The sequence below is a fragment of the Epinephelus moara genome, chromosome 22 (genome assembly GCF_006386435.1).
Source record: "Epinephelus moara isolate mb chromosome 22, YSFRI_EMoa_1.0, whole genome shotgun sequence".
Taxonomy (NCBI): Eukaryota; Metazoa; Chordata; class Actinopteri; order Perciformes; family Serranidae; genus Epinephelus; species Epinephelus moara.
The window spans coordinates 36143970-36160841 of record NC_065527.1 but is presented as its reverse complement, the minus strand read 5'-3'; the positions used below and the strand labels follow the sequence as shown (position 1 = coordinate 36160841).

Below are 16872 nucleotides of genomic sequence, written 5' to 3'. Positions count from 1 at the left end.
CTAACACCTCTGGATCCAGGGTGGGCTTTTTTAGGAGAGGTTTAATTACAGCTACCTTAAAAGACTGTGGTACATAGCCTGTTAATAAGGATATATTGATCATATCTAATATATGAGTGTTAACTAAAGGAAAGACCTCCTTAAGTAGCCTAGTTGGGATGGGGTCTAAGAGACACGTTGATGATTTAGATGAAGAAATCACTGTGATCAATTCTTGAAGAGAAATTGGGGAGATGCAATCTAAATATATATTAGGTCTTACAGCTGTGTTTGAGGTTAGATAGGTACTATCTGAGGACAGGAGGTCACGAATTTTGCCTCTAATAGTTATAATTTTGTCCGTAAAAAAGCTCATAAAATCATTACTGCTAAGGGCTAAAGGAATACAAGGCTCAATAGAGCTTTGACTCTCAGTCAGCCTGGCTACAGTGCCGAAAAGAAACCTGGGGTTATTCTTGTTTTCTTCTATTAATGCTGAGTAATGGTTTGCTCTGGCATTGCGGAGGCCCCTCTTATACACTTTGAGACTGTCCAGATTAAACGAGATTCTTCCAGTTTGGTTAATTGCCAATTCCTTTCAAATTTTCGCGATATTTGTTTGAACTTACGGGTTTGAGAGTTATACCAAGGAGCGAAATTTCTTTGCTTTGTTAACTTCTTTTTAAGAGGAGCTACAGAGTCGAGTGTTGTTCACAGTGAGCCTACGGCGCTATCGACAAGATGATCAATTCGGGAGAAGTTAAAGTCGGCACGGGAAACCTCTGTTACTGAAGGACTTGGTATTGAATTTAACAACGGAGTAATCATTTCCTTAAATTTTTTCGACAGCACTATCTGATAAACATCTAGTATAGTAACTGTTGCTGAGTGGCGTGTAATCGAGTAAAAAGAAATCAAAAGTAATCAGATAATGATCCGATAGCGAGGGATTCTGTGGAAAGACTGTTAGGTTATCAATTTCAATTCCATACGTCAGAACTAGATCGAGGGTATGGTTAAAACAGTGAGTGGGTTCATGTACACCCTGACTGACGCCAGTGGAGTCTAATAATGAGATAAACGCGGTAGCCAGGGAGTCATTATCAACGTCGACATGAATGTTAAAATCGCCTACAATAATAACTTTATCTGATTTAAGAACTAAACTGGATAAAAACTTTGAGAATTCAGATACAAATTCAGAATACGGGCCAGGAGCACGGTACACTATAACAAATAAAAGTGGCTGCGAGGTTTTCCAGGTCGGATGTAAAAGACTAAGAACGAGGCTTTCAAATGAATTATAATCTAGTTTAGGTTTAGGGCTGATTAACAGACTAGAGTTAAAAATGGCTGCAACCCCCTCTTCATGCTCATGTTCCATGGCAAACCACCTAAAGACTTGGAAGACTTGCGATTTGACATCTTTAGAAGCGAGCTGCTGCTGGGAGCATCAAACCTGAGAAACTCTCCCCAACAACAGGAGCTGCAGAACAACACTCTCTCCGGGCTTACCTCCAGACTAGGGACTGGCTCATGCTGCATCGTTGGATGCCTTGGACTATGGATGGCAACTCACTGAGCAAGGATATGCACCGGTTCCTTCAACAAACCCCATTGCACCAGACTACCTCCTGGCGTTTGTCAGCTGCAACTGTGCAGGTGACTGTAGCACACTCAGGTGCTGCTTTAAAAAGCAAGGAGTCAGGTGTATCTCAGCTTGCGGCAACTGTCATGGCAACTCTTGCCAGAACATTAACCAGGCAGATGACAAGATGAGTGAGGGAGACACTGGGGAGTTTGATAAATAAGGTTGACTAGAAAACTGATAAAACACCGTTTCCATTGAGTTCAGTTCTGTTTAATTATGTTAATAAAATACCTTTTATGTGATCAGGGAGTGATTATTTCTGATAAATAATGGCTGAAATCAATTCAGCACCCCCCAAAAACCTAGATAGGTTTAGATAGATAAATTGATAGGTATTAGTAGACACCTAGATGAACATATTAGTGAAGAAAGCTAGTGGTAAGCATTTTTTTCACAGATAGTCTATGCAATTTGCTAAAATTCCCTAACTAATACAATAAAAATGCAGATAAAATAAGCTATTTAGAAAGAGAATTTAAAAAAGCCCAGCAAAACTGTGTATACAACCGTGTGTGTGTGTGTGTGTGTGTGTGTATGTGTGTGTGTGTATGTGTGTGTTTTCAAGAAAATAAACACATAAAGTAAAATGCTGCAGTCAATTTGTAAAAGCCTAACAGCCACCATATTCAACGACCACTTGGAAAGTGTGACTTTAGTAAATGCTTTTAAGTGCAGTCCGCTGGGATTCTTCTGCCATGATACTCCTTTTGAGTTGTTGTGTTTTTGAATTCTTAATAAAAGGTCAAATCAGTTAAAGGGAACTTTAATTTTCAACCAGCTGTTTATCACTACAATATGGGCAGTTTGAGCACAAGAACAGTGTTTGGCTGCCCTCCGTGCTGGGAAGCAGGGAAGCTCCCCGCTCGACTGCTGGCGGGATAGCCAGGTTTGATTTCATTCGGCAGACTTTTGCCAGCGGACGTGCAGGGGGTTACAGGCAGCAGCAGCCCAGAGGAACGCTAAGCATTCAATTGTATGTTACCATCCACTCTGTAAAATGACACAGAGCTTGTTGAAAATCAGCATAATTAACATGCATTCTTTGCAAGCCTTATCTTAGTAAGCAAACACATTGATTTACATTAAGTGCTAATGTTAATGTTACCATGTGTCAGCTTCACCCTGTTGAGTTGCTGAAGTACAACAGTAATGGCAGTAGCTACAATAACATTAATTTTAGTGATAATATAATAATAATAGTATTTTGGTAGCATATATGTTCTAAGTATGTATTAATATATGATAGTATATGCATGTGATATATGTATAGTAATATGTGTATAATAATAGTAGGAGTATGACTAATAATAATAGCAGTAGTAATAGGCATCAGACAGGACCACAGCAGCAGCACAGCCACGACACATGATCCAGGTGTAACCGCAATTCGAGGGAACCTGCGAGACAGTGCAGCACATAGGCTGAAGCCGAGTTAGTGACATGCAGAATAGGACTTGAATGTTAGCAAATCAAGGGGGAGAGAGAGAGAAGGAGAGAGGAGCTCAGTGTATCATAAGGGGTCCCCCGGCAGACTAGGCCTATATCAGCCTGACTAGGGGCTGGTCCAAGGCAAGCCTGAGTCAGCCCTAACTACAAGCTTTATCAAAGAGTAAAGTTTTAATTGTACTCTTAAATGTGGAGACGGTGTCTGCCTCCCCGACTGAAGATGGTTCCACAGAAGAGGAGCTTGAGAGCTGAAGGCTCTGGCTCCCATTCTATTTTTTGGAGACATGAGGAACCACAAGTAATGCTGCATTTCAGAGTGCAGTGTTCTGGTAGGATAGAAGGGTACTATGAGTTTTCTAAGATATGACAGAGCCTGACCATTCAGAGCTTTGTATATGAAGAGAGGGATTTTAAATTAAATTCTGGATTTTACAGGGAGCCAGTGCAGAAGCTAAAACAAGAGAAATGTAATCTCTTTTCTTAGTTCCCATCAGTACACATGCAGCCGCATCCTGGATCAGCTGGAGAGTCTTGTTGAAGCAATACTTGAGTGTGAGACTGATCAAATGCACTTCTCTTTCCTCCACCAATGAATTCCTGTCTTTTTTCTGTAAAGAAAGTTTGAAGAGAGCAAAATATAGCCTGCCAAGACAAATGTTTAGATTTAGGTGATCTAGGAGTGACAACAGATGGTGCAGAAGTTGAAATACTTGTAACTCTCAGCAAGACAAAGACTGAGAGTTTGAAGGTAGGTAATAGAGCTGTTGATTTCTAACTAAAAGACCAGTGCAAGAATTTCCAAAAGGATGTCTCTGCCTCAGACTGGTGTCTTTGTGAGAGCTGAAGAGGATGCCCCATGCAGCTGTGATGATATTGACCTAAACAGGATGGAGCACTGTGATACTGATGTATGAAACATGGAATGAGCACCCAAATGACTGAGAGAGGTCCTAGAAATGTCCCACTGTCTTCAGACAGGGGAATAAATGGTATCATTTTCAGTGGCTCACTTCAAGGAGAATACAAAAAAAATAGCCTTCTGCGTCTGCTTATATTCAAGTAATTGTTTCAACCATTTTTTTTCCCTGTTAAAGGGTTTTTTTTGGGGAGTTTTTCCTTATCCGCTGCGAGGGTCATAAGGACAGAGGGATGTCGTATGCTGTAAAGCCCTGTGAGGCAAATTGTGATTTGTGATATTGGGCTTTATAAATAAAATTGAAAATTGAAAAATTAATTCCTGAGCACTATTATATTTAAGTCATACACTAAAATAAGTTATAAGTTACAATATTGAATCAAAAATGTAAAAAAAAAAAAACAGCTTGTCTTCAAATCAAGCATTAGTGCAGCAAAATCTAATTATGTTTGGCCAGATGATAAATATGTGCAGTGTTCTAAAGTAGCTCATAGAGTGACATTAAGTGATTGTGCCCTTTCAGGCAGGATTTGCAGGTTTCTCTGAGCACAGGATTGAGGATGATGTATTCTTGCATACTGAAGTGGTGCACAGAAGCAGAGGGGGCTCAGGAGTAAATCTAAGCAAACAGCTGAGCTGGGGAGAACAGCTTAATACAGGGATTTATTTGAATCAATGCAAACATCATCTATATGATTTTAACATCACAAGTCAGTAATTCCATATACATTAAGTGAGGCCTTGCTTAGACATTGACAGGGTCATTCCTAGTAGGTGCTTTTTAAATTCCTTGCCTAAAGTTTGAATTCCTCTGCACCTCATTGGTCAGCACCTGTAGTTTGCCGTTTGGAAATTTTACTTTTCTTGGGCACCTGTGGCTCAGGAATTAGAGCAGGTCACTAATTGGAAGATCAGCAGTTCGATCCCTGGCTCCTCCAGTCCACATGCTGAAGTATCCTTGAGCGAGATACTGAACTTAAAGTTGCTCCTGATAGCTGTTCCATTAGTCTGTGAATGAATGTGAAAGCAGGCGGAATCTTGTATTATTGCCTCAGCCACCAGTGTATGAATGTGTGTGAAAATGATAGGGATGTCAATGATTAACAGTTAATCAGTCAACCGCAGAGGATATTTTGACTGGTTATGCATGGTGATCTATATGTTAATTTTTCTACTCTTCAGTTTATTGCACTACACACCACTGGTGGTCTGATGGGAGCTGACATTAGCTAGCAGCGCCACTCATTTGGCCATTAGGGGCTTGTAATGCCATCCTGACCCAACAGTGTTGCAATGGAAACATTGGGCCCTCTCCTCTGGAATCTCCCCAGGTTGCCCCAGTGAATAAGCAGCTCAATTTTAAGCTGTAAACACCCTTACGCATTGATAACTACTGTTAACTCTGTTAGTCACATTAGAAGTGTCAGCACAGCTAGAGGTGCTAACATAGTTAACAGTGCTTAAGGGGTTTTGCGGCTCAAAATGAAGCCGCTTACTCACAGTGGCAACTGGAAGATCGGTGGGTGGCCACTAGGTACTGCAGCCATGTAACACCATGCCTTCACTGGGACAGCATCACTAGCAGTAATCACTGATTGAGTGGCTCACTAGGTAACGTTAGCTCCCAACTGACCCAGGTAGTGTGCTGTGTGACACAGCCGTACACACGCCTGCAAGACGAAAAGTCAACATGGCTGCTCCGGCGATAGCCGTTGCCAGAGGCATTATGTTTTTGGGTTGTCCGTCCATATGTACGTCTGTCCCATTTTTGTGAACGTTATTTCAAGAACACTTTTAGGGAATTTCTTCAAATTTGACACAAACATCCTCTTGGACTGAATAATAAACTGATTAGAATTTGATGGTCAAAGGCCAAGGTCACTGTGACCTCACAATAGATGTTTTTATGCTATGAATCAAGAATTCTTATGCCTGTTATAACAAAACATAATACAAATGTCTAATAGGATAAAATAATGAGGTGATGACATTTTATATTCAAAAGGTCAGCTTCACTGTGACATCATCATTCATTCATCTTCTAACCGCATCATCCTCTTGAGGGTCGCGGGGGGGCTGGAGCCTATCCCAGCTGGCATCGGGCGAGAGGCAGGGTACACCCTGGACAGGTCGCCAGACTATCGCAGGGCTGACACATAGAGACAAACAACCATTCACGCTCACACTCACACCTACGGACAATTTAGAGTTATCAATTAACCTAGTCCCCAAACTGCATGTCTTTGGACTGTGGGAGGAAGCCGGAGTGCCCGGAGAGAACCCACGCTGACACGGGGAGAACATGCAAACTCCGCACAGAAGGGCTCCCACACCCGGGATCGAACCGGCAACCCTCTTGCTGTGAGGCGACAGTGCTAACCACCACACCACCGTGCCGCGTGACATCATCATGTTCTGCATAAAACACTTTTCTTGCCATTAGTCAATGTCATATCTCAGGGACAGAAGGGGAAATATTTGGTCAGATACTGAATTGGTGACACTAATCTTGAAACTGTGCTGATCGTATAAATTGTCTGTGCTGTTACGGGCACAATGTGTGTGAAGCATCAATGTTCTCACTGACATGGATGTAAACTGCAAGAGAAACTTGACTGGTGTGTGGAGGCATACAAGCGCAGGGCAATTATTTATTTATAATTAATTAAATAAATTAATAATTTATAATTATTTATTTATTTATTATTATTTTTATTTATTTATTTGTCTTAAAATTTAACTAGTTAGTTACTGGTTAATGAATGTCAGGCTATCGAAAGCAAAATGAACTGAAACTGACATCACTGGTGAATGGATGAGTGTGTCATGCAGTGTAAAAGCACTTTGAGTGGTTGGAAGACTTGGAAATGGCATGTCCATTTACCATTTTTCTTTCTGACATCGTTCTGCCTACTGTGTCCTTGGTGCAAAGGCAACATTAATATTGTGCCATAAGTATAATTGCATTCAGATTTAAAACAGGGCCAATTACACCCTGCAAAACTTTGTGGACTTGTTTGAGCTTCAATATCATTAACGCAACATTATGAAACAGACCTTGAGAAGCAGGAGATAGTAGTTGCAAGTGATTCGCAATTCATGGTGCTCTCAGTGGCTGCAATCCATTCTTTGTGAATTCACCCTTGTGTTTGATTTTGCTCGAGCGTCTGTCCAGCACTGTTTGTCAGAGGACCAAAGAAATGCAATCAACCTATTCTGCTACCAGCTTCCACAACATATCAAACAACAGTCTGACTCTCATTCTCAGTTGCATATTTCTGCCACTTGTGGAAGCGCATTGTAAGTGTAGAAATTGACACAAAAGTAGAACAGGGCTGTCTCAGGAGATCAAACAGCTTTATCATGTAGACACTCCGTCTGTTGACCACTCAGACGTGATTAAGGAACCAAATGCAGAGACGGAGAAAGAGACTGCATGATGGATCACCACTCCATTATATTTGTCTCTTTCATTTTTCATTTGTTTTGTCAAAATGTGGAAATTGGATGCATCTTAATCCTTGAAATGCTGACTGCCTGAAACTTAGTACACGTTTTTCTCTGTCTCCTCCTCTTTTTCTTTGTTTATTGAAGGAAAAAACAAAACTAATATCCGTGATGTTAAGCAGTGTACTGTAAATTATGGATTGTAGTTGACAGTTTGAGGCAATTGATGCTACAAAAGTAACAACTGCAACAACAGACAGGATATCCAATTGTGCCACCCTGTCATTATGAATAAAAGACACAGCCTTGACACCTTCGCTCCTGGATAGTCAGCTTTGGAAGCTTGTTCACTTGTGAGACGCTTTCATCATGTCATGACTGAACATTATTGGATAGGAATGCAGGAGGCTGTGGCATTCAACAGAATTACACATTCCTTCACAAAAACCCATACTCAAGGACAAGTGGGGCTGTCAGCAGGTTATCAGAAGTCCTACATTAGTATTTTTCTACACAGGAAATTATATATTATCCTAATCAATTATCCGTGACATCTCTTGATACCATCATCACTGCTTATATTCTTAGCATGTCAATATCTTTCAATGACTGCCATACTTTTTTGTTTTTTTAATGTTTGAACTGCCAACTCTGGACAGCTCATTTCCCCCTAAATTATAGACTCGTCCTTATCTTTTAATAGACTTCTCTTTTTCTCTCTGTGTCATTCCCTCCATGCGTGGAAACTTGAATTATGAATAACACTCTTAACTCATCTCTCAGTCTGCTGCTCTGTCCATTACTCCTTCTCCTCTCTGTTCCCACTACAGTTTAAGTGTTTAAGCCACTTTGCACAGCATTTTGAAGCACTTATTTTTCCCAGCTTTGATAACACAAGCTTTTACTTGTCTCCATCTCACTTTTCTTACGATTCCTCAGTTACGGATTACACTCAGACTGCCCTCTCTTGTCCTCTTTTATTTTGCGGTATTATTCTTTACTATTGCCCTGAAAAAATACCACTGAACATGTCAAAAGAAAAGAGAAATGAACGGAATAAGAAATTAAATTATAGCTGCTGCGCAGCGATGGGTCGGGTCCGGGCATTTTTAGGCAATTCTGAGCAGAAGAATTGGAAGACATTTAGGAATTTAGCAACACAATCTGCCTTTTGCATCAGCTGAGGCTTGAACTCACAACCTATGAGACTATGTGAGAGACATGTGTAGCTTCACAAATTGACTAAGCCAGACGTGCAGGTTTAGCAGCCATCCATGCATGGAAAAGCATATTTCAAACCACTGTAAAAAATTCAGTTATCGAAACAAAAATCTGAAAATACACATATTGCGTCTAGACAGCATGGAGATGTTGGTAATTTATTTTAACAATGAATGATTTGCTTCATAAGTGAAAAACTGATGTTTAACTAGTTGAGCTACGTGCAAAGTGAGAAGCCCCAGATGGTTTCACACTGAAGTATTGACACCGGATCTTTGTGCAAAGTTTGGTTTATTTTCAAGCATGAGAAGGCAGATTTTCTAGCAGGAAGAAGACTTGTAGATGCTGAATATCGATGAGTCAGGCTCAGGCAATTCTAAGCAATAAACTGGAGCACAGGAAGATGATTAAGATGTTCACATTACAATGTGGATTCTGCACCAGTTGAGGCTCGAACTTGCAACCTCTAGAACCAAAGAGCAGCCTCTATTGCTCTGAGCTAATTGGCAAGTAGCAAATCAACAGCGGCTTCACAATATTGACTAAGCCAGTCATTGTAAAAAATTCACTTATCAAGACAAAAATGTGAAAATACACATATTGGGTCTCATTCATGAAAAGTTAGTAAATCTGTGTGTAGATTTGCACATAAAAGCCTACTCTACTAAAAACCTACTCCGGATTCAGGAACACCGCGGGAAACTCAGATTTGATCGTAAACGTGTGTATGATCATGAATGCCAATCCATCGTAAAGTGACAGCACGTTCCCGGTAATCAGCAATTAGCATAAATCCCCGCCCATGAATAGCCAATGACCACCATATAAGGAGGTGTAGGTGCATCCAGTCGACCGGTCAGTCATGGCGCAAAGAAAGAAAGAGAGAGAAAGAAAAGTGGACTTAAGAAATAACATTTTATTTTCTTCAGTTAGTGGTGGTGTGACAGGGACAGGCAAAGCAAAGGCCTGGAAGGAGGTAACAGATGCTGTTAATGTTGTCTCCGTCCGTGGTACAAAGAACCATGTCAGAGGTGAAGCATAAATGGTTTGATATGAAACTGGAGGCAAAGAAATGCATAAGCACACACAAAAAAAATACAGCGGTCACCAAACAAACAGAAGATTCATTTGTGGGGTTTTGAATGAAGTGGGAACGGGAAACCAGAGATGTTTTGTGCGTAATGGATAAACTCTAAATCAGTGATGGCTGTCGGAATGTAGAGCTATTTAACATTTATTTTAACAAATGATACGGATAACATATAGCCTACAGCAGTTTTGTATGCATCGTCTTCAAATTATTTGAATCTTAATAGCCTAAAGCTCTGTTTTATACAACGTAAATTAAACATTTTTCAAATCAGATTTATTCATTCAAATGATCAAAAAGCCACAAAAAAAAACACAAAAAACGTGTTGTCTCAAATAATTCTTTCAGCTGGCGCGTGCTCCTTCGTGGCTCCACCACCTGCTGCTCCTGCTGCCCCTGCTGAACCCAGGCACCGAGGCCGAAGAGGCTGTGATCCGGCTGTCCTTACGGATATTTTTATTATCATCATTCAACATGTAGAAAGAACGTGTAATCTATTGAGTCGATTTACATAGATAATTCACAATCATGAACCTAATCTGGATCTTAAACCTGCTAATTGCCAACTAATTTAACTAAATGTGTTATATTTTTAATATTTTGTCATGTTTAGATTACGTGTTTCAAAGGCATCTGTGTATTGTGTACATAACAGAGCGCAATACGAGTTAAAATTGTAATTTCCAATAGTGACAAGCAATATTTATGTGCTTTACTAAATTTACACAAGCACTACGAGTGGTCAGGAGCAGGAGTAGATTTTGTCAGTAGCTACGAAAAGATCAAAGCTACTAACATCAGAGTAAAATACCAATCCACAGGATTTTTTTCCTTTTTAAAATGATGTCTATCCCGGTGCCCCATGGGTGTCTTAATTTTGGGGGAGCAGATTTAGAACTGAAGTATGGTGCATGGAAGGAGCAGCTACAGGGACTGTTGGTGTGCTTGTCTAACAGAGCCACAGAAAGTGAGCATTTTAATGGGAGCACTGACTGGGTTAGCCAAATGGCAGGTTCAGGGTTTGCTGAGGGTAACAGCAATATAGCAGCCAAAATCATTAGAGAAAAAGATGCCCACTGCATTTAGGTGCAAACAGAACATAGATGAACCGGTCACATAGAATACCAAATAAAAGAAATTACCTGCCCAATACTTGACCAAACTATGATTGCATATGCATAAGGCTCATGTAACCCCCCACCCAAGTAATCAGAGACATGGCTGAGTTGAAGTCAACATAACATGATTGATTTATTTACAGAAAATTAATGCCAAAAGATGCACAGAAACTCTACATAGAGGCTAATAGCTAAGCTAAATGGAGAAGTGTGCAGAAATGGCATTTTGAGCAGCAATAGGAGGAGAGTATTAAGAGGAGGCAAATACATGAGAGTCCATCAGTAGAATTGTCTTTACCATAATTATTCAAATTGTCCATCACTAATCCACACAACACACTACCTAACCTAAGTAATCACTAAATTAACATGGCCACTCTACATCAGCCAGGTCTTCTGAACTAGTTGAACTATGTGCAAAGTGAGAACCCACAGTCAAGTATTGACACTGGACCTTTGTGCAAAGTTTGGTTTATTTTCATGAAGGCAGATTTTCTAGCAGAAAAAAGACTTGAAGATGCTGCACAGTGATCAGTCACGCTCAGGCAATTTTAAGCAATAAGCTGGAGCACAAGAAGATGATTACATTACAATGTGGATTCTGCACCAGTTGAGGCTCGAACCCGCAACCTCTGGAACCTAAGACAGTCATCTACCGCTCTGAGCTAATTGGCAAGTAGCAACTCAACAGTGGCTTCACAAATTGAGTAAGCCATTTACTTTTGTGTAGGAAAGCAGCCATCCGTGCATGGAAAGGCAGATTTGAAACCACTGTAAAAAATTCAGTTATTAAGACAAAAATCTGAAAATACACATATTGCATCTAGACAGCATGGAGGTGTTGGTAATTTGTTTGCAACAATGATTGATTTGCTCCATAAGTGAAAAACTTATGTTTAAAGTTGCCATTTCTACAGACTCCAATTGTTCACATTAGAGCAAAATTCAAAATGCTGTCAAAAATTCAGTTTTTGAGATAAAATTCTGAAATTTGCCACACATCATCTACCATGACTCTAGAATTTTGTCATTTTTTTCATGAACATTGAAGATTTATTTAGCAAGAATTTGCATGTATATGTTTACAGTACCGTTTACAGTCAAACATTTAGATGCACTGTAGGCTCAATTTTTGATAAATCAAAAATCTGAGAAACGTAGTTTTTGTAGGACAGTCTGAAGATGCTCTGTAGCAAGTTTGGTGTCAATTGAGCAAAAATTGTGGGAGGAGATAGGTTTAAGAAGTTTTACAGTTTTTGAAAAATCAGAGTGATGAACTTCATAATTTTTAATAGGTTTAAATGTACAAAAGTTTCTTCAGTATTGGGGCTACAGTTTGCTGAAAGTTGTGAAGTTGTAGCACGTATGGTTGATTTGTTATGAATTTTCACTTTAAAACTTTAAACGCTTGCTGTAGCGCCACCATCAGGACTATTGGCTTGAGTTTACAGCTGAGGATATCTGGCATGAGACTGGGCCTTTGTGCAAAGTCTGGTGAGTTTTCAGTCCTGAAAGTGTCCTGGCAGCTTAGCAGGGGTTGCCATATCTCTTCAACATATGAGTTCAGTGATTCATTGGACAACATTAACCATGATTATTACCCTTGTTAAAGGAATACTTTGCTGATTTTCAACCAGGTCTGTGTCACCACGGTGTCGGGAGTGTGTTGGTTTGCTTCTGTGCCAACATTGCTGGGAACTCCCCACCTGTGCCTTGAACAAAAATATGCTGGATGATTTTGGCTAGCAGACAAGCGGGAAACTTTGAGAGCTGGCGCCACCAGAGGTGCCTTGACACCATTCATTTGCAAACATTGCCCACATTGCAGTGACACAGACCTGGTTAAAAATTGTCAAGGTATCCCTTTAAAAAGAGTATACAGTCATGCTAGCAGCTCTGTGATGCTGTTCTTGTACTTTGCACATTGGTGCTTTAAGAAAAATGCTAACATCAGCATGCTAACATGTGTACAGTGGCAGTGCTAGCATTCTGATGATTAGCAAGTATAATAATTACCATGGTCACCGTCACAGTTTAGCCACAAAGTACAGCAGAGGGTGATGGGAATGTCATTAGTTTTGCAGCTATTTCATCATAAACATTTTTAACTGATGACACTAGATGAAGTGTCAGGGGATCAAGATGATTCCAATATATCCTGAAGGAGACATACATGTGTGTACCAGATTTCATGGCAAATAATAATAATATCTAATAATTTGGCATATGATGATGTTCACAGTGGTACACAGGTACCATGATATGTTAGTGAGTAGCGATCAGTCACAGTGGCAAATCCTCACGATGGTGGCGACGTACTTGGTTGCTAAAAAAGGCACCACTCTGCCCACCTACTAGCCTACTACTGTAGCACCTAGTTGATCAATCAGAAATGTTACTTTTTAAGCATGCAATGAATGCCATCCAATAGTTGAGACATTTCAAATATGCACCTCCAAAGTCATTGTCAGTGATTGATTTAAGCTATCTACCGCCCCTCCCACACACACACACACACAAATACACACCAAGCTTGTATATAGTTAGTTAGAATTTGTGTGTTTTGGTTTGCTTTGCTAGTTTGTGAATAAATATAATTATTTGGACCTGCTGTCTGTTTAATGTTGCACAAGAGTGAATGAATAGTCAACCTCTGCTGCGTCAAGAACTATTACTGCGTCAATAACGATTATGCGGTGCACGTGATGACTTAAATTGTTTACATGACGGCATGTCATTTCTGTCTCTACATGGTCGTGCGTTTACAATTCTCCTCTGCTCTCTGTATTGCGCACGGCGGAGTTCACCTGCCCCTTGCATTATTTGTAGTTCACCAACTTGACTGGCTCGTGGAGTGAATAGAGGAGAGGAGGGGAGGGAGCGGTATTGTGCATGCGCTGCTTCCGTAGAAGACAAAATAACATCTCCAGGTGACCAATAATCGTTTACCCTCGATTTCATTCATTTTGAAATCGTTAGACCTCAAAATCGTAATCGCGGTCACCAGACGATTAATTGCACGACCTTAACACCCAGTGGAAACTAAACTAACTGCTGACTGTGAAAGTGTTGTCATTGTTAGTGTGGTCACTCTGCTGATGGAAGGTTGAAACAGACTCAAGTCATCACTGTTGCACTGTTGCATTTTTCCTGTTTTCCAACTTTGAGAGCTGGCGCCACCAGAGGTGCCTTGACACCATTCATTTGCAAACATTGCCCACATTGCAGTGACACAGACCTGGTTAAAAATTGTCAAGGTATCCCTTTAAAAAGAGTATACAGTCATGCTAGCAGCTCTGTGATGCTGTTCTTGTAATTTGCACATTGGTGCTTTAAGAAAAATTCTAACATCAGCATGCTAACATGTGTACAGTGGCAGTGCTAGCATTCTGATGATTAGCAAGTATAATCATTTTATGTCTGGCATTATAGCATTAGGTGGGAAATGTGTGCGTATCCCTAATCAACCACATATTATCATTGCACAATATAATCTGTAACATTTTATTTACTCACTGTCAATCAGCGTTTGGAGAATATTTCTCCAACCTCTTTGTGTTTCCACAATTTTTTCCCCTTCTTAAGAAACTCTTGAGCCTCTCTCTGCTCCTAACAGTTTTTCACCTTAGGAACTCTTTTAAAGGGAAAGTTCCGTTTTTTACAACCTGGACCTTATTTCTGGCATTAAATATGGTTGTTTACTCACCCAGATAAGTTTGGTGTCATTTGGAGTCCTTCGGAAGATATTTAGCTCCACGAGAGCTGCGTACATCCATATAGCGGGAATGATCGGGGCACCGACAATGAGGCTCTAAATAACACATTATCTGCCGCGAAACTCGTTCATTTCACCAATATGTTTTTATGAATCGCTAGAGTTGCTTGTCCTCATCATCTGGGTCATTTATACTGACCTACTAACCTCTGCAAAAAAAAAAAACAGAGGCAATTCGTAAAGACAATCCTCTTTACCACCGAAACGTTCACCTTTCTGTTTCTCACTTTTTGTCACTGAGCACTATGTATTTAATGCCAGAAATAAGGTCCAGGTTGTAAAAAACGGAACTTCCCCTTTAAGGTCTAAGATGCTCTGTGAATAACTTTTATCTTTAGAAGGACCTAGTCTAGGGGAAACTCTTAGAAAATGTCACAGTCCTAAGAATTTTCTTGGAATTTTGTCACTAGGAGCAACTCTTTGTACTAGGAAGCTTTGTGAAGATGGCCCCAGAATGTTACTGTTTCCAGTCTTTGTGCTAAGCTAGCTTACTGGCTGCTGGCTCCAGGGACATATTTAACGTGCAGACATGGAGTGGTATTGATTTCGTCAACTAACTCTCAGCAAGAAAGTGAAGAAGCTCATTTCCCCAAACCTTGAACTGTTCCTTTAATACATTAATCCTGACTTAAATAATCCATAGTTTCAAATAAATAATTGAATTCCTGCTCTGTGCCGACCCATGTTGTGTTGACTGTTCTTTCTGAGAGAAATGACCATGTAGGTCTCCTGCAGTACTCATATTAGTAAGCCACAGTCAGTCCTCTCTTTCTCTTCCAGGTGTTGCTGTTGTTGTGTATAGCAGACTGGATGGTGCACTCCATGTGGCGGAGCGGCAAAGATCCAGACAGTTTCTCTATCCCTTACCTGACAGCTCTGGGCGACCTGTTGGGCACCGCCCTGCTGGCGCTCAGCTTCCACTTCCTGTGGGTCATAGGAGACCAGGACAGTGATGTGGGCGACTGATTGGGCCTTGGACAATAAGGCATCGTGGTGGCGGGAACCCTGCCTCTGCCATCTGACCTCTCACATCCTTAAGGCTTGTGGGAACGTGGGTGCTCTCTGTCGCTGACCAGCCCATTCCTCTGCCTCACTTCACTTAAACCACACAATGGTTTAGAAACTATTTCCTGCTCCTGGCTTTTTTGTTTTTTGTCTACATGCTAAAGATATTATATTCCATAAATCAAGACTGTTCTCAGTACAGATTTTGATCTGCATAGTTTGCACCAAAGCACTTACATATTATATTGCTGGTCTTGTTAAGAGAAACAGGAAAACACCAGCCACCACCCACAGCACTGAGGAAACCTTGCTGCTGTTGGCAAGGTGGTTTACCCTGCCAGCCAAGCATCAGTCGAAGGTCTTCTACTTTAAAAAAAATCTCTTTTACTGGTTCATATTTTGGGGATTTACCACCCGCGTGTCACAAACTTTGTTACCTGCCTTGTGTATTACTGCTTTGCAACATCAAGCCAAAGGAGAGATACAGAGACAGCTGGGGTGGAGGCAAGACAAGGAAGTTTATCAGAGATCAGCTCATGAACAAACACTTTGAACCGCTATGTTAGCAGGTGTACCAGCACCAGGGTTAGAAGGGAACAACATGAAGTTGTATCAATGATAGAAATGGATTTCTTCCTGTGTTGACATGTTTTTATGTTATGTGTTTTCCCAGTGTCCAAACTCAGCCATCCATACGGTACAGTTATTATATTGCTTTGTCAGTATTTTGATTTATCCCACATTGTTCTCTGCAAGGTTGAGTTTGGAACATTGGGCCTCATTCACCACGAAATTTCTTCTTAAAACCTACTTACATAGTAGTAGGTAAGGTTAGGTTTGGTAAGAACAGAATCTATGCACACTCATAGTTGTATAATATTTTAGGATTTAAATAACAATAGTATCTTTTTATCATTTATAAAATTTGATAATTATTTGCATTACTTTACAAAAAGCATTATGTTCTTATAAATAAACTACACTGACATTTCAACTCACATCAGTTATGTATCATGCCATCTAATAATCGGTGATTGATAACTTAGAAAATATCACTGGTGGGTCGAGGCGGGACAAAAAGAGACATGCCAAGTAAGTTATTAGTAACTTATAAAAGCATTGCGTAAAATACTCGGTCTTCAACTTTTTTCTCCCTCACTCTGTCTCTCAAACACGCACACACACACACACACACACACACACACACACACACACCTTAGAAAG

At 40.4% G+C, this 16872-nt stretch overlaps 1 protein-coding gene across 3 annotated transcripts in view; it reads left to right on the top strand.

Moving 5' to 3' along the window:
* slc41a2b (solute carrier family 41 member 2b) overlaps positions 1-16637 on the top strand; it is a 126386-nt gene extending 109749 nt beyond the window's left edge. For all 3 annotated transcript variants that reach the window (XM_050033984.1, XM_050033983.1, XM_050033982.1), the window contains one exon: positions 15424-16637. In XM_050033984.1, coding sequence (XP_049889941.1) covers positions 15424-15609 — 186 coding nt within the window. In that variant the 3' untranslated portion in view covers positions 15610-16637. The remainder of the gene's footprint in view (positions 1-15423) is intronic.
* The last annotated feature ends 235 nt before the right edge of the window (positions 16638-16872 follow it).